The sequence below is a fragment of the Mustela lutreola genome, chromosome 2 (assembly GCF_030435805.1).
Source record: "Mustela lutreola isolate mMusLut2 chromosome 2, mMusLut2.pri, whole genome shotgun sequence".
NCBI classification, from domain to species: Eukaryota; Metazoa; Chordata; class Mammalia; order Carnivora; family Mustelidae; genus Mustela; species Mustela lutreola.
In genome coordinates, this window is record NC_081291.1 from 103354378 (window position 1) to 103382338 (window position 27961).

At 36.8% G+C, this 27961-nt stretch overlaps 1 protein-coding gene across 5 annotated transcripts in view; it reads left to right on the top strand.

The window, feature by feature from the left end:
* Window positions 1–275: 275 nt before the first annotated feature.
* Window positions 276–27961, top strand: part of SEC22A (SEC22 homolog A, vesicle trafficking protein) — a 65830-nt gene continuing 38144 nt past the window's right edge. The window contains exons 1-4 of one of the 5 annotated variants that reach the window (XM_059162863.1): window positions 276–378; window positions 7474–7674; window positions 18259–18422; window positions 19749–19943. In XM_059162863.1, the coding sequence (XP_059018846.1) occupies window positions 7493–7674; window positions 18259–18422; window positions 19749–19943 (541 nt within the window). In that variant the 5' untranslated portion in view covers window positions 276–378; window positions 7474–7492. Of the gene's footprint in view, window positions 379–595; window positions 617–655; window positions 762–989; window positions 994–1038; window positions 1210–7473; window positions 7675–18258; window positions 18423–19748; window positions 19944–27961 lie in introns of those variants that run through there. The other 4 variants (XM_059162866.1, XM_059162865.1, XM_059162868.1 and 1 more) reach the window with 4 other exon arrangements.

Sequence of the window (27961 nt, forward strand, 5' to 3'; positions counted from 1 at the left end):
GTTTGCTGTAGGGCCGCGTGAGAGACAAAGTGCCTCTGGATAGAGGCGACAGGCAGGAGAGATTAGCTTTATTTGTGAGAGACAACATTATCAGTCACGGTCACCAGAGGACTTGGTAACATCTCCGCGCAGGTGCGTGAAAAGCTGCCAATCTTTCTTGGATGGGGGCGGGACTACATCGGGCCAGGAGGGGGCGGGTCAGCGTGTCCTTCGCACAGAACTTGATTGGTCCGGGAGAGCCGAGGGACGGGGGCGGAGCTTGATCCTGTCTGGCGCCAGCCACGTTGGACGCGGGGCTGCCCCGCAGAAAGGCCACTCCCTGGCCCCACAATGCACTGCGGGTCGCGTCACTCGGAGCGGCGGGTCCCGGCTCGACAGGTACGACCTGACCTCTCGCAGTTCTTATTCTTCCCTTCTTAGGGTCGTTCGAACCCCTAGCAGGCGTTCCCATTGCTCTCCCTGCCAGCCGTCATGGCCCTTACCCTCGCGACTGCAGACCTCCCCCTAGGCAGGAACCCAGCGCGTGCCCTCGGGGCGGGAGCCCGGTGGTTGGAGCCGCCGAGCTCTGGGGAGGTGGGATTGCGGGGGCTTGGTCCCCTTGGACTTGAGGAGTACTGTGAGTGCGCGCGAGCGGCGGTTGCCCCGTGGTTGACCTGTCTTGGGTATGGGGCAGCCCAAGCAGAGGGGTCCGGGGAAGGGGCAGTCTCTGTGGGCTGCCAGCAGCGGGGGGCATTCCCTGGAGCCCAGTTGTTAGAAACACGGTAATCCACCTAGGCTATTTAGGTGGCCCAGAGAGCTTGACGTGGCATTTACTGTTTTTTTAAAGGCAGGGTGGGATTTGAACTAGTGGCTTACTTTGCGTTTTGTGGGGATTTAATGGACATTGAACCCAGTGATTTGGCCGCGTTCGCCATCAGAAACCTTTTAAGGTCCTGTTAATAACACTTTGAGAGCGATATGGCTTAAAGGAGACCTGAGCAATTGGCTCGACAGGTGGAAGAGGGCTCCGGAATTGGAGGCCGAGCTCCAGCGTACTTGAATCTCTCTCTGCCAGCGAAAGCAGCTTTGGACTTTTCTCCGCCTTAGTTTCCTGGATCATCCGCTGGGGCTGTTGGAGAGCTTGAGAACCAGTCTCTCCTATGCGTGTACAGCCAAGGCAAAGTCCAGGGCTAGAGTGTCAGAGGGGCGAGATGTGATCCCAGCTAACAGGTGGAGCAGTCATTTTTATAAACTCTGAACTTGCTCACATGCTGACATTATAAGGAGTTGGGCAGTACTTGAAATAGTACCTATACTTTCCATTATTGAAGGTAGTTCAGTATTTGAATTTGACATATGTCTATGCGGTAAATTAGTGGGACATCTGGGCATTTCCTATGTTAAGAATCATGATATCAGTTTAGTGATTTTGTGTGTGTGTGTGTGTGTGTGTGTGTATGAACTGATTTTTAAAAATCTATATATTTATGTTTAAGAGAAGCACAGGTCTTATCAAAGGGGTGCATGTGACTTTCTGTATACTTGAGTAGGAAGCTTGGAAATGTTGTAAGGCAGTGTCTTATTGGGTGGTTAGAATTAGGCCTGTATTTAAATCTGTCACTTTTGAACTTAGAAATTGAATAAATTGCTTTTCTGAGCTTTAATGTCCTCAAAGATAAAATAGAACTGATAATACCTCTCTCACTGGTTATCAGAAGACTTAAATGAAGTAGTATATAAAGTGCCTAGAAAATAGAGGGCAGCCAATTAATGATAATAATATTAATAAAAAACAGTATTGTATTTTTGGTATTCAAGGTGATGTTTCAGGTTCTTTATGTATCCCTATCAGGTAGACACTATCACTATTTTTATTTACTTATTTATTTATTTTTAAAGATTTTACTTATTTATTTGCCAGAGAGTGAGATCACAAGTAGGCAGAGAGGCAGGCAGAGAGAGACGTGGAAGCAGGCTCCCCGCTGAGCGGAGAGCCTTATGTGGGACTCGATCCCAGGGCCCTGAGATCATAACCTGAACTGAAGGCAGAGGTTTTAACCCACTGAGCCACCCAGGCGCCCCACTATTAGTATTGTTAAAACAATCCTATGAGATATATACTGTTAGTGACCACAATTTACAGGTGCTCAAGTTTACAGTTAGCCAGTTTTTGAACACAGGCCATTTGTTCCAGAGTCCATCCTGTTAACTATTATACTGTCTCTTAAAATGTAAGGTGGTCTTTTATAATTTCAAAATTAGTAGATAGATAGTTTCTCTATTACTGGGTTCTTACCCATTGTTGGTTTTAGCACAGCGGTGATGTGGTACAAGAAACTTAGGATTAAGTGCTGGTTCTGCTGTGTATTTGCAGTATGACATTGAGGAAAGGACCTTCAATTTCCTCATCATTAAAATGGAGTTAATACCTATCTCACTGTTTGTAAACTGTGAGGTGCTACATAACTGTTGGGGATTGACACATTTGTGCATGTGTTGGGGGCCCTGTTCCTAGTTGTGTGTATAATTACTCCAGAGCCTGAGGTCTTACACATACTGTGTAGTACAAGCAACTTGAAGGCTATTGGTAAGGTGGGGGGCATAGGCAAAGCTGCTAAATAAATTCTGATTTTCTTTGGTACCCTTCCCCTTTTCCTCTTCAAACTGGTTTTCAAGTGTCTTTCTGTTAACATATGGTTGTGCAAAGTCCTTCCTTTTTCTCTCAATCTTGCTCCCACCCTATAATCACAATTAATGTAGCCTTCTCCCCCAGTAACCTCCGTTTCCAATTCCGAGAGATCTCAGCTAGCATTTTCAATCAAGTGTGCACCACTGTAGTGTTTCCCATGCAAGGTAATTTGAGTGATATGTAGGTGAACATTTAAAAAAATAATTTTCAAAGAATTTTCACACATACATTTGGATGAAACACCAACATAAAAAATCTCTAATTAGGAGAAAAACTTCTAGCATCTCAAAACTGATTTCACATGGCGCGCCTGGGTGGCTCAGTCAGTTAAGTGTCTGCCTTCTGCCCAGGTCATGATCTCAGGGTCCTGGGATTAAGCCCCCTGTAGGCTCCCTGCTCAGGGGGAACCGCCTTTTCCTTCTCCCTCTGCCACTCCCTCTGCTTCTTCTCTCTCTTGCTCACGTGCTTTCTCTCAAATGAATAAATAAATAAAAATCTTTTAAAAACTGATTTCACAGATATTATTGCTAAGGATAGGGCAAAAAAAAGTCAATTGAAAGACCTATATTAGGTAAATAATAGTACAGGTGAGATGTAGATATGGTAAGACTGCTGAAAATGGGGGCATCTGGGTGGCTGAATTGGGTTAATCAGCTGACTCTTGATTTGGGCTCAGGTTATGATCTCAGGGTCAGGAGATTGAGTCCTGCATCACTCTCTAAGCTCAGCATGGAGTCTGCTTGAGATTCTCTCTCTCTCTCCCCTTGCTTGTTTAAAATAAAATCTTAAAAAAAATAAAGAATTCTGAAAATGGTACTTGGATGATTTAGGTTTGGGAAACAACTAAAATAAGATATGAGTGGTTAACCCAATATGAAGTGTTTTTATCTTTTATGAAAACATCTTGCTGGAAAGTAGATATAAAGTGTACTTAAGTGTTGGGTTTTATTAATTACTTTTTGAGAAAGTGCCTTCCTGGGGCTCACAGTCAGTACCTGACAAGGTTATGAAGCAGAGGTCAGCATCCCGTTATCCAGGGACTAAATAGTTGCTAAACCATTGGCATAGTGGGAGTTTATTTTCCTCAGGCTCTACATAAATGTTTTCCCAGACTTACCCGGATTTTAATTTAGCAGTTCCTTTAGCAGTTGCTATTGAGGAAAGAATATACAGGTCAGTACTCAGATTCCCTGTGAGTTTTCTGCCGTCAAAAGACATAATTTTTTTTTTTTTTTTCAGTGTTAAAGGTGAGGGAAAATGAATCATGGCCTAAAAATGTATCTGTGGCCCTGATAAAACTACTATTGCTCCTGAATCTTTCCATGCAAATGTTAACCTCTTGATTTCCTCAGTTCCCATCACGTCTTTCTTGGTTTTCCCAACCACCACCGTGCCTAGACTCTAAGGGTATTCTAACCCTAGCTTGGCCTTTATGGGGACAGATGCCTTTTTCTACTGGCATAGTCCAGATGATATTGGAGTGAGAGAGAGAGAGTGTGTGTGTGTTTAAGAAACTGCATTAAGAATCCAAGGTAGAAACAGAAAAGAAAGGTGGTAGTAGTTGTTAGAGGAGAGATTGCTTATCCTAAAGTGACTCAAGTCCATCTACAACTTATTCAAGCCTGGCAGTGTTCACTGGGCAGTCATAACAGTTTTGTTTGCTAGCTCACTGGTTTGGATATTAGGTCCAATGACTCTGGGAGGAGGAAATTTAACTTTTTCTCCGAGGAGTTTTATCTACTGACAGAGGCAATTTTCCAACAACTTTTTAAGAATCTTGACAAGGACTGTCAGTGCTTTGTTGTGCTTTTGGTTACAAGCCTAAATGTATTAGGAATATCTGAAATGCGAGTTTGTCTAACTATAGTTTTCCAGTTAATTGGTGGGTGACACAACTTGTGTTTGCTCTTTTCATCTGAATTTCTTTAATTCTGGATTGATGGTTCTTGAGGGTAGGAACTGTGTAATCCTGATGTCTCCCATAGTCCCTGGCGTATAGTACCTACTCAGTAGATGTTTGTTAAATGAATGGAACTTACAGTTTGGGATTTGTTTCTCCGTATATGTTATAGGAAATATGAATCATATTTTTCAGTTTTTAATTCATAAAAAAAGAGTAACTGAAGATTACATGAAAATTGGCACTCTGTAATAAAGATTATTCCTAATATTTCTGTTGCTACCCTAGAAAGATCAGGCATGAAAGAATGCAGCCTACTTCTAAATTCTAAGAATGTGGGTGCTTGGAAACTATAGGTCACAACTCTTGCCCTCATGGTAATTCCCAGAGTAGTCATTGTGTTGCAGTAAACCTCAGGAAGAAAAAATTTTATATTTAAATAATGAATGCCTAAGGGTTCAAAGACATTTTCCTACTTTCTTATACTTAGGCTAAATCTCATAATTATGGTTTAATAATTAAATAAAACATAGTAATAGTTTTTAAAAGGGGTTTGTTGTTTGGATATTGTCCCTTGAAGATTCCCAGCTTTCTCTTGCTATTGCTTTTGGAAGAGAAAAGAAACTGATTGAATAGAAAAAAAAAAAAAAAGTGATTTGAATATGTCATGTTGGTTTTCTTTAGAAGATCCCATTATGGTAAAGAATAATTTAATTCCTGTTGGTTTTTTTTTTCTTTTTTTAAATGAACGGAGGAGAAAAATAGTATTGACCTGTTAATACCTAACTATTCCTTTAATTTCCTCATGAAAAAAGGAAAAGGGAGAGTATATTTAATGCATTAACTTTGTTGTTTGGGTTAATTTTTCATGTCAGTTACCATCATGAGTAGACAGATTGCAACTTTACAGGGCAATGAAAACAACAAACTATAGTACTGATTTCCAAAGTTGGTACCAGTTGTTTTTCTTTGGCATTTTTTGATATATAATAAACTCAGTTTTTCACATTTGGAATGTGATACTATTGAGCTATCTGAACAGGACAGGTGAAGATTTAGTCTTTGAGATACAATATCTTGAAAAAAGCCTATGAAATTGTTTTGAAAATTTTCAATTTTCACCATTTTCCCTACTGCTAGTGAGGCAGTATTTAGTGACATTCTTCTCTAAGACCTGGCAAGAAAGAGTTATCACTTAATTTCAGACCGTGAACATGTTTTAAGTTAATGTTTTTCAAAGTGTCCGTAGACATTTTGCATAGGAATTACTGGGAATTTGTTAAAAATGGAAGTATCTCAAGCTCTACCTTATAGTCAGTGGATCAGAATTTGGGGGAGGGGGAGGTTCAGAAATCTGCATATCTAACCAAACTTCCAGTGGTTTTTATACAAGCTAAAATTTGAGCAACATTTCTTTCAGACCTAGCCTATGAAGTCCTTTTATCTATTTTTGTGAAGCTTGATCAGAATATAATAAAAGAAGCATTATGGTTTATTTTTTGGTAATAAGCAGTACTGGGAACAGTACTTAAACCAGTATTCCTTTAGCTTTAAGACTTATTAAAAGTAGGGGCACCTGGGTGGCTCAGTGGGTTAAAGCCTCTGCCTTAGGCTCAGGTCATGATCTCAGGGTCCTGGGATCGAGCTCTGCATCGGGCTCTCTGCTCAGCAGGGAGCCTGCTTCCTCCTCTCTCTCTGCCTGCTTCTCTGCCTACTTGTGATCTCTATCAAATAAATAAAGACTTACTAAAAGTAATTTTTTTGTTTTTTGAAGATGTATTTATTTATTTTAGAGTGTGTGCATCAGTGGGGAGAGGGGTAGAGAGAGAATCCCAAGCAGCTTCCTCTCTGCTCAGTGGGAAGCCTAACACGGGGCTCAATTTCAAGACCCTGAGATCATGACCTGAGCGAAAATCAGAGTTGGAGCCCCAACTAACAGAGCGGCATGGGCACCCCAATTAAACTTTTTTTCTGTTTACAAAAGTAATATATGCCCACTGTGGAATATTATGAAAATTTAGGAAATTAAAAAATAATAATCACCCTAATACTACTTTCTGGAGATAAGCATTATTATAATTGTGGCATATTTCCTTTTGATATCTATTTCTCCATTTATCTCCCCTTTCTTCTCTTTGGCTTTACAGTAAACATTTGCAGTTTTTATCCTGCTTTTTTTCTGATTTATATGTAAGCATTTTACTACATTATTGAACTTTTTCATAAACATAACTGTTCTTCATTATATTCAATCATAGTGTACTATGATTTATTTAACCATTCTCCTGTTGTTGGATGTCTAGATCGTTTTTGGATATTTCTGTGAAAGAATGCCTTTCTGTTTAACATTTTGTCTGAATCTGATTACTTCCCTTAGGGTAGGGTTATATATTTATATTGCTATCGTGGTTGAAGGGCATCAATATTTTTAAACTCTGTTGAATATTGCCAAATTATTTTGAGAATGGTGTTTATTCCAATATTTACTTCTGCAAATACTTACAAAAATGCCAGAAAAAAGCAAGTATTATTTTTAAAAGTTTTTTAAAAAAATATTTATTTACTTTAGAGAGAGAGGGGTATGGGCACACTGGAGGAGAGGCAGAGGGGGAAGGAAAGGGACAAGCAAACCCCACCCTGAATGCAGAGGCTGACGTCGGGCTGGATATCAGGACCCTAAGATCATGACCTAAGTTGAAATCAAGAGCAGGTAACTCAACCGACTGAGCCATCCAGGTGCCCCAACAGTTACTATTTTTTAAAGGCCAATTTGTTAAGCAAAGTGTAGTATGTCATTGTTTTAATTAGTGAATCTTTGGTTATTAGTGAGTTGAACATTTTTGCACCATTTATCAGATTGGGCTTTCATTTTTTTTATCTAACCTAATTATTTGTTTTGTTTTAGGTCTCCTCTGCTGGTTGAAATGTCCATGATTTTATCTGCATCAGTCATTCGTGTCAGAGATGGGCTGCCACTTTCTGCTTCTACTGACTATGAACAAGGCACAGGTGTGCAGGAGTGCAGAAAGTATTTTAAAATGCTCTCAAAGAAACTTGCTCAGCTTCCTGATAGATGTACACTGAAAACTGGACATTATAACATTAAGTAAGACTTCATTTTGCTCCATTAGAATCATTTGCGTAGTGGTTGCCAGTTGCATGAAATTTAAGTGGTTGCTGTAAAACGTAGTGATTGCTTAGTTTAGAAAAGTGTTCAAGTCAAGAATCATGTGGTTCTGAACTTAAACAGTAGTCATCCTGTCATTGCCCTTTTTGCAGTTTCTCTGTGTCTATATCTGCTTTAGAAATTTTTATAGTTTTGGAGATCGCAGGTATTTTATCTTTTAAGTTGGTACCCAGGCAAACTGTCTTGGGAAATATAAAAATTGTACATGATACCTGCCCTCAAAGAATTTAAGTTTACATATAGTGAGAGAGGCTAGCACATCTCTATTTATTGTATATAAAGTAACACTGGGTGATGGGGTAGAGTGACTTTATAATAGTTCAGGGACTCTCTAAAAGGGTGATATTTGAGCAGAGACCCTAAAAGATGGGGGGACAGGTAGTCAGGTGAAGGATGCTGTGGATGAAGAGCAGGGCAGAGTAACAGCCAGTGCAGAAGATCTTTGATACTGATGAAGGGATGGAAAGAAAACCAGAGATGCTAGAGCATTTTGGATGATTAATAGAGTGGCAGAAGGGGAGGTCAGAAAGCTAAGAATGGGACAGGTTATGTAGAGCCTTCTAAGCTGTGATACAGAGTTTGGATTGAGTCTAATGTATAGGAAACCATTGGAGAGTTTTAAACTGGAGAGTTACATAGTGTGATTTTGGCTTTGAGCAGATCATCCTGGCTGCTGTGTGAAGAATGGGCCCTATGGGAAAAAGAGTAGAAGCAGAGAGATCATTTAGTAGACTCTTAAAGAAGTTCAGGTAGAGGTGATGCTGAGAACTTGAATGAAAGTGAGAATGATGAAAGGTGTTTGGATTTGGGGAATAACACCAACAAATCTTCTTAATGGATAGTAGTGGCATGTGAGGGAAAGAGAATAATCGAGTTACCTCTAGATTTTTGGCCTAGAGAATGTTCATAATTACTTGGCTAATGGGGTTGAAATGAGTAAGGTTGGAGATATGTGTTTCATTGATAAAAATCAAGAGTTCTGTTTGAACATGTTAAGTCTGAGATGCACATTAGACATTTAGGAGGCACAGTCAGGTGGGCAGCTGGATGTGTAAGTCTGGAGACTAGTGGCAAAGGACCAATACTGAGATATAGATTTGGGGGTCAGCCTTATAGTTTATAATTAAAACTATGGGAAAAGATAAGGACTCCCCCTCCCCTGGAGAGCATATGCATAAAACAATTAACTTTTGAGCAGTTTGACATAGATTTTGCATACAGAAGGATATCAGATGAGGACAAGATTCAGAAGGGATATAATTAGGAGAAGGGCTTCGTTATTGGGATGATACATGAGCCATGTCCTGAAGAATTCATAAGATTTGGCTAAGACAGAGGAGAGAGCATTCCAATTTTAGAGAGGAGAGGCAAAATTATTAAAGAATGACTTGGCCGTGGGGGTGTATTCACCTGTTTGGCCTGGTATAGTGAATGGTGATTTAGGGATAGTTATGGAAATGTGAGATAAATAGTGTGGGGCCTGATCCTGGGTTTCTCGGCAAGTTCCGACTTAGTGATGTCACTATGATGTAATAGGTTATAAGAAGCTGTTACTGCAGGTTTGAGAGAAGTGACTTGCTAAAAAACAATGCTGAGGCAGTGAAATGTAAGATGGAATGGAAAGTCTGAGAGAGATTAACTTATAATTAGGGCCTGACCTAATAAGATGCAAAAGAAAATGCCGGTCACAAAGACACGTCAAAAGAAGGAGTAGGTAAGCCTGGTAAGATGGAATGCCAGAGATGAAGAGATGGAATACCGGAGATGACTGAAGCCTTGGAATTGGACAGAATGAGCTTTTTGGGAAGGGTTGCTTATGGGAGTGAGGAAGAAGAGATAGATAACTAAACACTATTTTGAGTATTTTACTTGAGCTTGTGACTAGGCAGCCCACTTGAGCTAGGTTAGAGATTTTGGAATCATTCACATAGAAGTTGAAGCTCTGAGAGTAGAAATGCCCACTGAGTTTCTGAGAGGCCCAAATAGAACCTTAGGGAAATGTCCATAATTACTTAGATCAGCGAGGTAATGGTAAGGTAGTGAGCTTTTATCTTAAACTGGGCGCTTAAAGGGTTTAACTGGGAAATGTAGGGGTATGATGGTTAAAATATATCTAAAATAATGTCTAACCTATTTCTGTTTTATGGAGAAAAACTTGTAAATTTTAATATTCCATTTAATAGGCACTTTTAGAACCCTTGGTCATTATTCTGAGTATCAGTTGCTATTGTATGGTACTGTAGACCTTTATGTCAACATTACAGAAGATTGTTTAAACATATATTAATTCTGATGGACATTCTGGACTTGAAAGAACAAATTTTTTTGCAAATATTTTTCTTCCTCTCTCTTATTTTCTTTTTTTTTTTTTTTTTTTAAAGATTTTTTTTTTTTATTTATTTATTTGACAGGCAGAGATTACAAGTAGGCAGAGAGAGAGAGAGAGAGGAGGAAGCAGGATCCCCACTGAGCAGAGAGCCCGACGTGGGGCTCGATCCCAGGACCCTGGGATCATGACCTGAGCCGAAGGCAGAGGCTTTAACCCACTGAGCCACCCAGGCGCCCCATCTCTCTCTTATTTTCTTAAGAGTATCATGTAGTAAGATTTTAACACACTTCCAATTCTGTTTAATTGGTTTTAATTCTAGATTATGTATTATTTCTTTATACCCCATCTTATTCCACAAATGATGTGAGGCAATTAGAAAAAAAAAAAGAGCACAGGAAAGAGAATCAAATGAAAGTAGAGATAGAGATAGGAGAATAATAAACTGAAGTAACATTTCCTTCTGGATATACAGACTACATAGTCCACATTCATTTGTTGGAAAAGGACTTGGCAGTGTTGCTCTGAGCATCTTCATGGCCAAAACAAAGGAAGATAATGAATCATTCACCAGGACTCGGTGTTCATTGGATACAAACTTTGCTCTTCATGTTCTTGAGACCTGATATACTTAAAGAGGGACAGCGTTTGGGTAGCATTCTTCCAACAGCCATAACAATGAGCTTTTTATGATTTTTCTTATAATATTCCCTAGTGTAAGCAAATGACATGATACAAAAAAGCAATTTTATGAGACAAGTTTAGGAGTGTGATGAATCAGCAGTGGTTTGATCTAGCCTGATCTAAGAATACAATTTAGAAATGTCTAAAGGAATAAATAGATTACATGGCCTTTGGAACCACACATAGAAAAGCCTCTATGCATGTTATTTTTGTAACGAAGTTTTTAAAAAGGTTTGAACAAGAGAAGTTTCAGTTCTAGTTCCGGACAAGAACCTGGACTTTATTTGTTTACTATCATTGATTAGAGGACTTGTTGATTGTTTCCTATTTTATTGAGGTTTTCATGTTGTTTGACAATACATTTAGACTGAATTATAAAGTCACCATAAAATTGGGAGTTTATATGTTACCTGAGTTATTTAAAGTTCTCTTGTGACACCTATTTTTCTAGCTGTCCATATGCTTGCCAGATAAAACTCACAGATTTGCAGGCGTAGCATCATAGCACAGTCTGGAACTGGCACCAGGCTGCCTGTCTGCCTTGTTGAAGCCTGGCTTAGAGCCTCCTTCTTTTGAGTCACCTTCTTCCTTGCTATTACTGTTTCATTTCTCTTATGATCACACTCCTTACACAGATTGCCTATAGAACTTGTTTTTTGTTTTATCATTTATATTTTTCTTATTTTACATTTAATTTTAAATTTTTGTATCCTTTCTCTATAGTTAAGTCACTGAGATACTTGATCTGTTCTGGCTTATAAATGATTCCTCATCTCTTAACTTTGTGGATTTCAAATTTCTGTAAAAATTCAGGTGTTCTTTGCAGAATACCCCTGAGAACCAAAACAGAGTAGCTAGGTGTGTAGTTATATACTAAATCAGATGGTACCTCACAGTGGATTCTAGTTGAATAGGTAGAGTTTGAGAAAAAAAATTGGAATAATGTTTTAAAATTAAGAAAACTCTGGGGTGCCTGGGTGGCTCAGTTGGTTAAAGTGTCTAGATCTTGGTTCCAGCTCAGGTCATGATCTCGCCAGTTGTGGGATTGAGCCCCACATCAGGCTTTGTGCTCAGCAGGCAGTCTGTTTGAGATTCTCTTCCTCTGCTCTTCCCCCTGCTCCTGCATGCACACTCTTACTATCTCTCTCAAATAAATAAATCTTTAAAAAAATATTTTTAGAAAACTAGAAAAATAAAATTGGGAAAATTAGTTTAATCCCCCCAGCCCCCACATGTGTTGATGTACTTCATCAGATTGTAGTGGCTGAATACTTGAATTTGGCTAATGGAGCCCATTCTGTGGAGCTTAGGCTGGCACAATGCCTTGCACAGAAGATACTAACTGCTAAATGAGGGATGGTTGTTTTGGGAGTATGGTAGTGTTCAGAGTAGCATGGAGTTACGTCTTCATTTTCAGTTTGGGTGTTTGGGGGGTGCATAATCTAGTTTTGTGATTTCTTCTCTTCTTATACTTGAATCCTTGAACAACATAGGTTTAAACCACATGGGTCCATTTATAAGATAATTCTTTTCAGTAAATATAGTGTAATACTATAAGTGTATTTTCTCCTTATGATTTTTTAAATAACATTTTCTTTTCCTTAGCTTACTTAGTTGTATGAATACAGTATATAATATACAAAATAATTGTTGATTGTGTTATTGGTAAGGCTTTCAGTCAACAGTAGGCTATTAGTCAAGTTTTTGGGAAGTCAAAAGTTATGCTGATTTTTGACTGTGCAGGATACTCACATCCCTAACCACATTATTGTTTAAGGGTCAACTGTCATAGTGATGGTACAGTTCTCTCTAGGTAAAGCTTTAAGGAATTTATCTGTTTCATAAGTTGAAGAATACTTTCCTTAAATTGTCATAAATGTTTAATATATAAACATGTCAGAGCTTAGGAAACAATGATGACTAAAGCAATATTTATGAACCATATGAAATTAAGTTGTGTCCTATGAGAAAAGATGTGTGAGGATTACTACTGTCCGTGATAAAAGGACAATAGACATACCTAACATATATATATAGCCATCTGTAGCTGAGTAATTCTGCATGGCATCTGAGATCATCTCTGTCTTTAAGGTAGGGGAATGTTGAAAACTCACTGACTTCAACCCTAAAGCCTTCTGGAAGAGGAGATAAAGTTGTATTCTGTTCTGTAAAATTTAGTCAAGTATTTATTGAGCTTCTGCTTTATGTAGGTACTTTTGTGTAGATACTGCTGGGCTGTATAATTATATGTACACAATATACTCAACAAATTAGTATATAAATAGGTGAAGGAATGATGTAATCTTTGTACTCATTTATTCACTAATTTATTGAGCGTTTATTTTATACTAGACACCAACTATTCTGGTTGCTAAGAATACAGTGGTAAGCTGTGTAGAAATTATCTCTGCTCCAATGGAGCCTATAGGTATTAGTGAAAGACATTAGAACAAATAAACATAAATATATAATTACAAATTGACTTAATTATATGAAGAAAAATAGCAACCACTGTGATATAACAACCATAAGGGTGGGATCAATTTTTATTTTATTTCTTTTACTATTTATTTATTTATTTATTTATTTATTTTAGAGAGAGTATGAGCAAGTAGGGGGTGGGGCAAAGGGAGAAGGATTGAATCTCAAGCAGACTCCCCACTGGTCATGGAGCCTGACGCAGGGCTCAGTTCTGCAGCCCTTGAGATCATAACCTGAGCCAAAGTCATGAGTCTGATGCTCAGTGTACTGAGCCACCCAGGTGCCCCGGAGCGGGATCCATTTAGATTGTGTGCTCTGGGAGGAACTTTAACTCCAAGAAGGATGAATAGGATTAGCCAGATCAGAATTAGAGCATGGTAGAGATGGGTTTGGGTTGGAGCATTGCAAGTGAGGAAGACTGAATTCGTGAAGTATCTCAGATTGGAAGTTGGAGGACTGGGAGTACATTGGTATCCTTCGGATCTGAAATAACACTAGTGTGGCTAGAATGCAGAGAGGGAGGAGTAGAGTTGCACAAGAAGTAGAGGAGTTGGCAGAGCTTCTTGAATATCCTGATACAAGGTCCCAAATCCTGAGGTTTCATTACTGTTAATTAGAAGGAAAATATAGAGACTGATTTGTGGCTTGAAAAAGTGGGGGGAAACTGTTGATGAATTAGCACATAATTGGTTTATCTAGATCATGGGGAAGTTGAGTGTTATGTTGGGAAAGAATGTGGGCTTTGAAGTTAGAACTAAGTTTGACCCTGCTCTGCTTCGTAATGGTGTTTGTGGCCCTGGTAAGCTACTGAACATCCCTGAGCCTCCCTTCTGTCATCTGTAAAATGGAGATAGTAGTGCCCTTTTATCGTGAGAATGAAATTAAATAAAATATATACACAAAGCACTTAGCAGAGGGTTTCATTCAAACTGAATGGTCAGTAAACTGTACCTGCTGCTGTTACTCCTCCTCCTCGTCAAGGCAGAAGGACAGCAGCCAGATTGTCTGTGAAAGGTGAGCTAAATGAATCTAATGGACAGGCTAATAATGCATGCACAAACCGGCATGCCTGTAGTGACTTTAGACTATTTCATATGAGGAATTCTCCGTGAAAGGATGGGAGTCTTTGAGTTTGTTCTTGTGATAGTTGAAAGCCAGAAGATTTTTGATAACAGAAGGCTTGTATGTACTGTGGAAAACTGGCTTTGCATTTCAAAGAAAGACAATAGCATAAGACTAAATTCACTATGAAAAGCCATAATATTATAGAGTACTTTATGGCCTTTTCAGAGAATATCACATAATTATAGTAAACTAAAGTCTTTGAAAGAAAGACTCTCTGAAAATGCTGACATATAATCTTAAAAACACAGGCTTCTCTTTATTTCACAAATAATTCTCTAGTTAACTAAGTGCAAGCAAGAGAAACTGGGATAAACTGTCGTGTATGTGTCTGTGGTTCACTTTATATTAATATGGAAATACAAATAACACAAAAACTTGTCCGAGTTCAAAAGCTTCAGTCATATTTTTAGAGGATAATAAAACAATTCCTAGGTAGCTACTTGGGTGTTTGGAGTGTAAGGTAAGCAGTCACCAATTGTTTTATCCCCCAGGTTACTCGGGGGGTATGTTTGAATGCTAATGACATGTCAAAGAATTTTTGTAATAATAGTGAAGATTTTTTGGGAAGAGAAAATTGCCTGAGAAAAACAAACATACTTTGCCCTTTGATTTAGTTATTAATTTCATAGAAAAATGCAATATGTATGGCTAAACTTTTTTGACTGTGATTCATAAGAAGAGATATATATATTTTTTAAATTTTTAAAAAAGATTTTATTTATTTTTCAGAGAGAGAGAGAGAGAACAAGCAGGGGGAGCTGCAGGCAGAAGGAGAAGCGGTTCCCCGCTAAGCAAGGAGTCTGACATGGGACTCGATCCCAGGACTCCAACTGAGCCACCAAGGCTTCCCAAGAGATACATTTTAGTTTGTAAACATTATTATACAACTAGGAAACTAAAAAGTTTTATGAAACGATATACATTCTAATATTTTATGTTCTATTTCAGTTTTTAAGAAAATGCCTTATGTAGTTTATACTAATCTTATGACCTAATAGGTCACAAGTTGCAATTTGAAAAACATTGCATCAAATGACTGTATTAAGTGAACTTCAGAAAGAATTCCAGGTTATTCCAGCAGCCGTAAAACCAGCACAATTTTTCTGGTAGTATATTCCACACCATTAATAATAGGTGATCAATAGGTGCCAACCCCATATCATTTGGCTGCATTGGATGGTCTTTTTTTTTTTTTTTAAAGATTTTATTTATTCATCAGAGAGAGAGAGGGGGAGAGAGCAAGCACAGGCAGACAGAATGGCAGGCAGAGGCAGAGGGAGAAGCAGGCTCCCTGCTGAGCAAGGAGCCCGACGTGGGACTCGATCCCAGGATGCTGGGATCATGACCCGAGCCGAAGGCAGCCGCTCAACCAACTGAGCCACCCAGGAAAGAGAGAAAAAAGAAAGGAAGGGAGGCATCCATGAACTCTCACTGAAGGATACATAAGAATTTAATAATAACATGAGTTGAGGTGCCTGGCTGGCTTGGTCAGTGGAGTATATGGTTTTTAATCTTGGGGTTGTCATGTTGGATGTGGAGATCATTTGAAAAAAACAACAACAACAACAACAACAACAACATGAGTTGCTTGAGGGACAGAGAATTGAGTAGCTTTGGGTGGAGGTAGTGATTTTCGTTGTTTTTAAAATTTGAACCATGTGAATATATTCTACATATTTAAAATAATAAATTCTACGTCTACATTATTAGAGAAAAAAGAAGGCAGGGGAATCCATTTTGGATCTGGGTTTGTTCAGTAAAGATTGCTGTGCTAGATTAGCAGTGTCTTTCACAGGAGTGAGAGATAATAACTTTTGTCCTCTGTTTGCTGCCCCTGATCTAGATGATCTACATTGACAGTTCTATAAAAGAATGTTTAGAGGATTCACTAAGAAGGGTTAATTTGTGTCCCATTCCCTGCTTATTTTAAGGGGTTATACACTTTAGAATTTTTTTTTTTTCAAGAGAACATGGCTAATTTGAACAGTTCAGTGCTTAATTAGAAGTTTAAAAATTTTTTTAACTTGTTATTTAGAAATAATTTCAAACTTAGAGAAAAATTATGTAAATAAGAATGATAATACATAATACCTATTCCCAGAGTCACACCTTTTGTTAACATTTTACCCCATTTAGTTTATCATTTTTATCTTCCTGCCTATCTGATTTATTTTTGTCTGAATCATTTGAGAGAAGCTTAAAATACCATGCCCCTTTATTCCTTACGACTTTGAGGTGTATTTTCTAAGATTAAGGGTATTCTCTTAACAATGGAACAGATACCAGCTCTAGTAATATTGATATCCTACTTGAATCTGCTGCCTGTTTTCCATTTTTGTCAGTTGACCCAGAGATGTCCTTTAATAGCATTTTCCCCTTCTCTGGCTCAGGATCCAAATCAGGTTTAGGTATTGCATTTAGTTTTGTCTCTTTAGCTTCCTTTGATCAGAAACATTTTACAACCTTTATTTCTTCTTTACAGCATTGAGATTTTTTTAATATAGCCCCCCCACACTTTTAAAAAATAGAATGTTGATCATTTTGATATTCTTTTAGGATTAGAATCAGATTATGCATTCTTGGCTAGAATACTATATTATATATATATATATATATATATATATATATATATATATACAGATTATGCATTCTTGGCTATATATATATACACACACACTATATAGCTGATATGTCTTTCTGAGGATATCACAACTGAAGGCTGAAGGCACAGGAATTCCATCTACCCCTCATTAATGTTAGAATACTCAGTAGTCAAGATGTTATCTAGTTTCTGCTGTATAATAAATATTTTCCCTTTGTAACAAATAAGTAATGCATGGGAAGACATTCTTAAAACCATGCAAAATTTCCTGCTCCTCACCAAAATTTCCACCTGGATTTACCATTCATTGATTGTCCTTGCTTGATCCAGTCTTTACTGTGTTGGTTGCAAAAGTGCTGATTTTTCCAGTTAAGCACTACCTATACATTTACCAGTTGGAACTCAGCATTCTTTTGTAAGCAAGAGTTCTCCTTTCTATTCCACTTACTTGTTCTTATAAACTCCTCAATTACTCGTATTTAACCAGTGGTTCATACTTCCTTATTCTGTGAAGTAGAGGATTTATTTCTGGAATTAGTGGATGACGTCAGGAGGTCAGTGACCAACCTGAAATTGTGTGGCAGGTTGTGTGTGTGGACAGTTTTCTGAGGAGGGTGTCCATAATTTTAACCAGAATCTCTAAAGAGTTTTGTTTTTGTTTTTGTTTTTTAAGATTTTATTTATTTATTTGACAGAGGTAGCAAATAGGCAGAGAGGCAGGCAGAGAGAGAGGAGGAAGCAGGCTCCCCACCAGCATAGAGCCTGATGCAGGACTCGATCCCAGGACCCTGGGATCATGACCTGAGCTGAAGGCAGAGACTTTAACCCACTGAACCACCCAGGTGCCCCAAGAGTTCTTGATTCAAACAGGATTAAGTCCCACTAGGTTGAATAGTTAAATGTTAAGCTCTCTGTAATTCTTATATATTGTGTATTCCTTTTTAAAAATTTATTATTTTTATTAACATATATTATTTGCCCCAGGGGTATGTTTGTATATTCTTTGCCGGTTTTCTACCCCAAGTGATAAATAACTGAAGTGTTAGAGTGGTAGTATGTGTCCTTCTGTCGGTACATTCCAATTTTTTATCTGCTGTTTTTAATTGCAACTGAAAGTAGTATTATATTTTGGTTTCCTTATTTTTTTTGCTGGAATATATAATAAATGTTAATATCTTCATTTCCATTGTAGCAGCAATTTATGGTGTATAGAACCAGTCTTTTGAAGCAATAAATTACCTTGATTTAATTTGAAACTTTAACATGAATGTTTTTTACACTGTAGTTTTATTAGCTCTTTGGGAGTGAGCTACATGATGTTGTGCACTGAAAATTACCCAAATGTTCTGGCCTTCTCTTTCCTGGATGAGCTTCAGAAGGAGTTCATTACTACTTATAACATGATGAAGACAAATACTGCTGTCAGACCATACTGTTTCATTGAATTTGGTAAGGGCCTGATTTTTTTCCTTTTCATTATCCTGTCTCTATCCAATCGTAAATGATTTTTCATATAATACTGGGGGCTAGGGGAAAAACTCAGAAAATTCTGCTACCTTGCTTTTGATAGAATAACTTGACAAATGGTCAGTAAATTATGGCAACTTCTTTTGGCCCATTTGAAAAAAATTGTGTTTGGGCTGTGGAGGGGATTGTGATTATTGGCACAAAGAATTAATCCGAGAGGACAGTCTCTCAATGAGAAATTTATAAGCCAGAGATTCAGAGTTCTGTGTTTATGTGATAATCTCTTATAGTCTGCTTAATGTAGAACGAAGGTTGGCAAACATTTGCTGGAAAGTACCAGTTAGTACATATTTTAAGCTTTAGGGACCATATGGTCTCTGTCACAACTACTCAGCCCTGCCACTGTGGCTTGAAAGCAGCCATAGGCAATATATAAATGAATGAGTATAGTTATAGTCCAATAAAACTTTATTTACATAAGCAGTCAGCAGGCTCACTTTGGCTTCTGGGCATTAGTTTGCTTGACTCCTGGTGTATGAGGAGAAAAACGTAAAACCGAGTTGTAAATAATGAAAGGAAAATCGGAAGATATTTAGGAAATGTCTTTTATTGATTCCACTAAATTCATTGTTTAAAGCATACATTCTAATGGTGAAAGCAATAAATATAACAGGTTTATAAGAATATGCAACTTACAGCATATGTTCTTATGTATTTACAAGACAATATTTTATGAGAGATGAAACCGTATAAAAATTAAGACTTTGGTTTAAAATTAAAGCTGCTTTATTTGGTTTGTTTTTTTATTTAAAGTAATTCCTTGAAGGGAATATTATAGTAGAAAGTCTCACAGCCATGAAGTGTTAAATCCGTATTTTATTTATAATTATTTCTAGAATATAATTTCTGGAGTAAAACACTGATGACTCCATGATATATAAACTATTAAACACAAATAATATTTGAATATTCCATGACACATTGAGTAGCTTTTTTTTTTTTTTTTTAAGATTTTATTTATTTGAGAGAGAGAGATAGTGAGAGAGAACATGAGAGGCGAGAAGGTCAGAGGGGGAAGCACACTGCCTGTGGAGATGGGAGCCCCATATGGGACTCGATCCTGGGACTCCAGGATTGTGACCTGAGCTGAAGGCAGTTGCTTAACCAACTGAGCCACCCAGGCGCCCCAGATTTAGTAATTTTGGACAAAAAATAAAACTGTTGATCTGCAGAATTTATTCTATAAACATCACACTCTCAAATTAATTAACAAATGACTGCAAGGAAATTTATTTTTATTTTGCATAGATAACTTCATTCAGAGGACCAAGCAGCGATATAATAATCCCAGGTCTCTTTCAACAAAGATAAATCTGTCTGACATGCAGATGGAAATCAAGCTGAGGCCCCCTTATCAAATTTCCATGTGTGAACTGGGGTCGGCCAATGGAGTCACATCTGCATTTGCTATTGACTATAAAGGTGGTGGTAAGATTTCTTCTGGTGAGTTATGGATCTCAGTTACAAACTATTTCATTAAAAAAAACTTTTGTAAGAACTGAGTAACTCTTGTAAATTAATTACTTTATTCTAATATTTTAAAGCAAGTACATGAGAGAATGTAGAAATTTAAAGTAATTCTCCCAGTAATTTATATGGTAATCTACCAGATATGTGACTAATCAGGAAAATACTTTAAATAGTACTCTGAGAGGAACTCTGCTAGGGACATGGTTAAGAATTTTTCTTAATTGTTTCTTAAATATTTCTGTATAATGTGTTTTCAAGAAGTGAATAATAGTTAATTTGTAATATATATTTATGTACATGTAAGTGTTTTGCATTATATCAGAATGGCTACATTCAAGGCCAGGTTTCTTGATTATCACAGAAAATGGGATTATCTACCCAAACCTACCCTCCCAAACAAGAAATACCATACTCAACAGTTGTGACAATAGAGAACTTCTGTTTAAAAATGGAAACCTCATTATTGTATAAGGTAGCATATGCCATTGTTGAATTGCTTGTTTAAAAAATTCTATGTAATTCCAACTTGTTTGTTCTCTGACTTTTTCTCTGCTTGTCAGCTATGCCAGAATAGCACTTCAGAACTTTGAAATCAGCAGCTCTGTGTTCTTTCTATCCTATTACTCTGATTAATTGCAGATATAATCAGTTTCCTTAGCCTTTTGTTCTGTGACATTTTGAAACCCTCCCCATCCTGGAAGCTGCTTCTGTGTGTGCTTTAGTTTGTTAGTATTCTTCAAATGTGGCATTCAGGACTGAACACATTTCTTCAGTTGATTAATTCAAATTATAGGAGAAAGGGAGATGCAAATTTTAGTAAAATAATCCAGTCAATCAGGAAACAAACACGAAAACAGGCAAATACCAGTAACAAGCCCCAGGAGAGAGGAGGTGGATCAGTACTCATAGTTGTTATAATATGTTTTCTAAAATGTCCAATTTCCAACAAAAAATACAAGACGTGTAGAGGAAGGGGAAAGTATAATCCATATACGAATATATGAGGGGGGAAAAAAGCAGGCAATAGAAACTGCCTTTGAGAGTGATCAGATATCAGATTTAACAAAGACTTTGAAGTAGCCATTGTAACTATGTTCAGAGAACTAAACAAAACCATGATTAAAGAAGTAATGAAGGTATGATGATGTTGTATCAAATAGACAATATCAATAAAGAGATAGAAATTATAAAGAAAAAGAACCAGCTGGAACTTCTGGAATTAAACCAATATACTTGAAATAAAAAAATTTACTAGTAGGCTCAGAAGTAGAATTGAACTGACAGTAGAAAAAGTTAACAGATTTGAAGAGATCTTGCAATCCAAAGAACAGAGGAAAACGAAGGAAGAAGAATGAACAGAACCTCACAAAAATGTGGGGCACCTCACAAAAATGTGGGGCACATAAGCACACTTATGCATGATGGGAAAACCAGAAGGAGAGGAGAGAAGGAAAGGAGCAGAAAAAGTATTTGCAGCAATAATGGGTAAAAAGTTTCTGGATTTACTCAACAATATTACTCCTCCAGGAAGCTTATTGAGTTCCAAATAACCATGCAAGAGGTCCACAAATAGATGAATCATATTAAAAATCTGGAAGATCAAGAGAATGAGAAAATCTTGAAACAAGTGAGAGAAAAAAACAACTTGTCACTTATCAGGGAACCCCAGTAAGATTAACAGCTGACTTCTCAACAGAAACAGTGGCAATCAGGAGGCAGTGGGACAACATGTTCAAAATGCTCAAAGAAAGAAAAAAGTATCAGTCAAGAATCCTATATCCAGCACAGCTATCGTTCAAAAATAAGGTGAAATAGACATTTGCAGATAGCAGAAGCTGAGAGAATTGTTGCTGGCAGACTCATATTACAAGAATTACTAAAGGAAATTCTTTAGGCTGACAAGTGATCTAGACAGTAATTTGAATCCACACCAACAAAATCAAAGAACAACAGTAAAGGTAATTATAAGACAGTCATTTTTTTCTTCTTTGTTTTGTTGACTGATATAAAAAGTAAGTATATAAAACTAATGTATTGTTGGCCTATAATGTATAGAAATGTAATACATATTTTTCATAACAGCACACAGGAGGTGGATGGGAGCAAAACTTCACTGGGCTAAAGAAATGACTCTAGATGATAATTTGAATCCACAGGAACAAATGAAGAAAGCCAGAAGTGATAAGAATTTATATTAATAAAACTTACAAAAAATTGCTGTCCTCTTAGCTGCTCTAAAAGACATAAAATTATGTGAAGTAATGATTGTTAACAATGTATTTTGGGGTTTGTAATGTTTATAAATGTAATTTGTATACAACAATACCACAAAAAGGGAAGAAAAGGAATAGCACTTTATAGGAGTAATGTTCCTGTAGCTCTTTGGAATTAAGTTAGTATAAATATGAAGATATTTCTGGTAAGACGTATATGTGAAGTCCTAGAGTAGCCACTAAGTAAATCACTTAAAAAATGGTGAAAATCATTAAAGAAATTAAAGTGCTACAGTATAAAACATTTAATGCAATGATAGACTAAAGGAGAAATAGAGCAAAAAAGGGCATAACACATAAGGAAATAAGTAAAATGGTATATGTAGATCACTGTCAATAATTAATGAGATTGGATTTAAAAATGTGAGTGGATGAAACATTCCAATCAAAAGTTGAAAATTATAAAAGTGGATTAAAAAAATCAAAAGGTAGAAATAGATTGAAAGTTAAAGGTTGGGGCGCCTGGGTGGCTCAGTGGGTTAAGCCGCTGCCTTTGGCTCAGGTCATGATCTCAGGGTCCTGGGATCGAGTCCCGCATCGGGCTCTCTGCTCAGCAGGGAGCCTGCTTCCCTCTCTCTCTCTCTGCCTGCCTCTCCGTCTACTTGTGATTTCTCTCTGTCAAATAAATAAATAAAATCTTTAAAAAAAAAAAAAAAAAGAAAGTTAAAGGGAAAAAAACATATAATGCAAATAGTAACTGAAAGAGAGGTGGAGTGGCTTTTTGATACTAGGCAAAATGGGTTTTAGGACAAAATTTGCTACTAGAGACAAAGAAGGACATTTTATAATTGATTAACATGTAACAATTATAAAAATATAGGTGCATTTGACAACAAAGCTCTCAAATACATGAAACAAAATCTACCAGAAATGACGGGAGACATAGACACTTAAACAGTAATGGTTGAAGACTGAATACCCAACTTTCAATGATGGATAGAATAGGCAAAGGATAAACAAGGGAACAGAAGATTTTAACAATGCCATAAACCAACTAAATCTAATAGCTATGGAATGCTCCAGTTAACATTAGAAAATATATTCTTAAGCATATGTGGAACATTCTCCTGTAGGGTAGACTTTATGCTAAGCCATTAAAATACAAAACCTTCATAAATTTAATAGGCTAACAATAATACAAAATATATTCTGTAACTGCAGTGAAATGAAATTAGATGTTAAAAGAATTTGCGAGACTCAAATATGTGGAAATTAAACAATACACTCCTAAATAATAAATGGGTCAAAGAAGAAATCAAAGGAGAATTTATACTGGGAGATGAATGAAGATGAAGACACAATATAACAAAATCTGAGATGCAGCTGAAGTTGTACTTAGAGGAAATTTTATTGCTAGGAATACCTTTTTTTTTTTTTTTTTTAAAGAAGATCTCAAATGAATAATGATCTGCCTAAAGACAATAGAAAAAAAAGCAAATTAAACCTAAAATAAAGAGGAGGAAGGAAATAATTAAGATTATGAAATGAAAATTAAATAGAAAATAGAAAAATAGAGAAAAATCAATAAAACCAAAAACTGGTTCTTTGAAAAGATAAAATTAACAATCCTTTAGCTAGATTGACCAAGAAAAAAAAATTACTTGAGTCAGAAATGAAAGGACATTTCTACTGATCTTACAATACAAAATAAAGGATTTTAAAGGAACACTGAACAGTTGTGTGCTAATGAATTAAACAACTTTGATGAAATGGGCATATTTTTAGAGATACACTAATTACTAAAATGGATTCAAGAAGAAATAAATAAGCTGTATCCAAGAATAGGGATTAAATTACTAATAAGAAACTATGGGGTTGCTTGGGTGGTTCAGACAGTTAAAAATCTGCCTTCGGCTCAGGACAATATCTGGGTTCTTGGGATCAAGCCCTGCATTGGGCTCCATGCACAGACAAGAGCCTGCTTCTCCATCTCCCTCTGCTTTTTCCCTTACTTGTGTGTGCCCACTCTTCTCTGTCAAATTAAAAAAAAAAAATAAATTCCAGAAAGGAAATAGTAAAAAACAAAAAAGGGAGGAATGGGGAGAAAGAGAGAAACTACTGACAGGGGTTCCTGGCTGGCTAAATGGGTGAATGGGACTCTTTTGGGTGTAGAGATTACTTAAAAATAAAAATCTTTTAAAAAAGAAAAAGGAGAAAAAAAGAAACCATTGACAAAGAAAACCCTAGTTTGAAATGGCTTCACTGGAGAATTTTACCAGTTTAAGAATTAACCAATTCTTTAGAAACTCTTCCCCAAAAATGGAAGAGAGAGAAAACTTTTCAACCCATTCTTTGAGGCCAGTATTATCCTAATACAAAACTAGATAAAGACATCCAAAGAAAAGAAAACTACAGACTAATAATATATCATATGAATATGGACCACAGTTCTCAAAAAGCCAGCAGGCCAAATCCAGCCACATAAAAATTACTATATACTGTCACCAAGTGGGATTAATCCAGGAATGCAGGGTTGGTTTAACATCTGAAAATCAATTAATATATACAAAATCAACAGAATTAAAAAACAAAATCTCATGGTTATCTCAGTAGATAAAGAAAAAGCATTTTTAAAAAGTCCCAACAGTCTTTCAATACTAAGTGAAAACAGCAAACTAGGAATAGAAACTTGTTCGATGTGATCATCTGCAGAAAACCCAAGCTATACTCAGATGTAGTGGTGAAAGAGTGATGCTTTCTCCTAAGATCAGGAACAAGACAACAATGTCTGCTCTTAGTTGTTTGTTGTTGTTGTTGTTTTTTAAGATGTATTTATTTGAGAGAGCAAAAGCCAGTGTAGTTGGGGGCAGAGGGAGAGAGAAACTCAAGCAGACTCCTGATGAGTGTGAAAAAATATATAGAAAATCCTAAAGATTCCACTAAAAAACTATTAAAACCAATGTCTTTAGCAAGGTTTTTTTTTTTTAAAGATTTTTTCTTTATTTATCTGACAGAGATGACAAGTAGGCAGAGAGGCAGGCAGAGAGAGAGGAGGAAGCAGGCTACCTGCAGAGCAGAAAGCCCGATGTGGGGCTCGATCTCAGGACCCTGGGATCATGACCTGAGCTGAAGGCAGCGGCTTAACCCACTGAGCCACCCAGGTGCCCCATCATGTGGGAATTGGTTTATAGTTTGTTTATAGTTTTCCTTTTTTGTAATGTTTTTGTCTGGTTTTGCTATCAGATTAACATTGGTCTCAGAGTAGATTGGGAGATATATTTCCTTTTCTTCCATTTTTTTGAAAATGTTTTTGTAGAATTTTTATTTCTTCTTTGTTCAGTATTTTGAAGCTTTTTGAGCATCTGGTTTTCTTTGTGGAAAGGCTTTTAACTACAAACCAATTCCTTTGATGAATGTTCAAGTTATCTGTTTCTTGAATGAGTTTTAGTAGTTTGATTTTTTTAAGGAATCTGATCATCTTGCCTAAGTTAATGAATTTTGAGGCATAAGTTAATACTCTCTTATCCCTGTAATATCTGTAGAATTGCAGTGATACAATCATTCTCATTTCTGATATTGGAAATTTTTGTCTTTTGCTTCTTTCTCCTGATCATTTTTATTAGAGCTTAGCGTTTTTATTGATTTTCTTAGAATCAGCTTTTGGTTTCATTGACCTTTTTATTGTGGTTTCTTTTTTTAATTTTATTGATTTGTGATCTGATTTGTACTACTTCTTGTCTTCTGCTCACTTATGGTTTAATTTATTCTTCTTTTTCTAGGTTCTTGAGGCAGAAGTTGAGGTTATTTTTTAAAAAAAAGTGGAGGTTATTTTTTTATTTGAGATCTTCTTTTTAAATGGGCATTTAATAGTATATATTTTCCTATAAATATTGCATTAGCTACATTCATAAAGTTTAATATATTGTATTTTCACTTTCATACTATTTAAAATGCTTTTTAATTTCCCTTTTAGTTTCTTTTATGATCCATGGATTGTTTAGAAATGTGTTACATAGTTTTAAGAATTTAGAGATTTTTCTAGATATCCTTCATTTCTTGATTTATAACTTAACCCATTTGTGTGATACCAAATTTTGTATGATTCTAATTCTTTTAAGTTTATTGAGACTTGTTTTACTCTCCCAGAATATGTTCTATCTTGGCCATTTTTCTGTGTTCTGTGTTGAAAAGAATGTGTATTCTATTATTGTAGGGTGGACCTCTATAAATGTCATTTAGATCAAGTTGGTTGATAATGTTCAAATCTTTCATATCCTTTCTGATTTTCTGTAGACTCTCAGTTATTGAGAAGGTAGTGGTGAACTCTCACTGTATTTGTGAATTTGTATCTTTCTCCTTTTATGTCTCTGTCAGTTTTTGTTTTAAATATTTTAAAGCTTGTTAAATATTTAGGATTGTTTTGTTCTCTTGATGCATGGACTCCTTTTCATTTTGAAATGACCTTCTTTATACCTAATAATATTCGTAGTTCTGCAATCTACTTTATTAATGCAGTCACTCTAACTTTTTCAAGTAGTATTGTAATAGTGTGTCTTTTTCTGTCTTTTTTCTTTTAATATTTCTGTGTCTTTCTATTTACAGTGGTTGCTTTTTAGGTATTATTTAGTTGAGTCTGTTGGGGAAAAAAATCCAGTTTGACAGTATCTGCCTTTTCATTTAGGTGTTTAGGCAGTTAGGCCACTTACATTTAATGTGTTTATTAATGTGGTTGGGCTTTTTTTTTTTTTTTTTAAAGATTTTATTATTTATTTGTGAGAGAGAGCGAGAGAGTAAAGAGTGAGCACAGGCAGGCAGAATGGCAGGCACAGGCAGAGGGAGAAGCAGGCTTCCCTGCCAAGCAAGGAGCCCAATGTGGGACTCAATCCCAAGATGCTGGGATCATGACCTGAGCCGAAGGCAGCCGCTTAACCAACTGAGCCACCCAGGCGTCCCAGGCTTTTTTTTTTTTTTTTTTTTTTTAAGATTTTATTTTATTTTTAATTTATTTGTCAGAGAAAGAGGTAGAGCGAGCGCGAGCACAAGCAGACAGAGAGAGGCAGGCAGAGTCAGAGCGAGAAGCAGGCTCCCTGCAGAGCAAGGAGCCCGATGTGGGACTCGATCCCAGGACGCTGGGATCATGACCTGAGCCGAAGGCAGCTGCTTAACCAACTGAGCCACCCAGGCGTCCCTAAGATTTTATTTTTAAGTAAGCTTTACACCCCTCATGGGGCTCGAACCCACAACCACAAGATCAAGTGTCATATGCTCCAGTGACTAGCCAGCTAGGTGCCCCCATACAGTGGGGTTCAAACCTACCGTCATGATTATTTGTTTTCTTTTTATCCCATCTGCTTTTAGTCACCTTTTTCTATTTTTCTTCCTTCCTTTAAATTATTTTTTGATCCTTTTCTGTTCTTGGTTGACTTACTATACCTCTTCATTTCTTTGTTTGTTTTAGCAGGCGCCTTAGGGTTTATAGTATATACCTGATAGTTCATGGTAGGGCCACTAGTTTCTGCTGTGGCCAAAAAGGAAAACAGGAACTAGTTCTTGAAATGAAAACATTTTTCTTTTTGCCTAAGGGCCATGTCATTGCTTCAAAACCCAGGAGCCTCTTTTATGATTCTTCTTTCCGAATTTGCTACAGACTCAAAACATTATCATTATGTTCTGCAAATATTTTGAACACCATTAGATCCGTGAGTCATAAGGGCTGAGTGGCAAAATGTTCTGTAACGCAGTCTAGATCTTTCAGTTGTTTTGGCTCTCTTCAGCCAT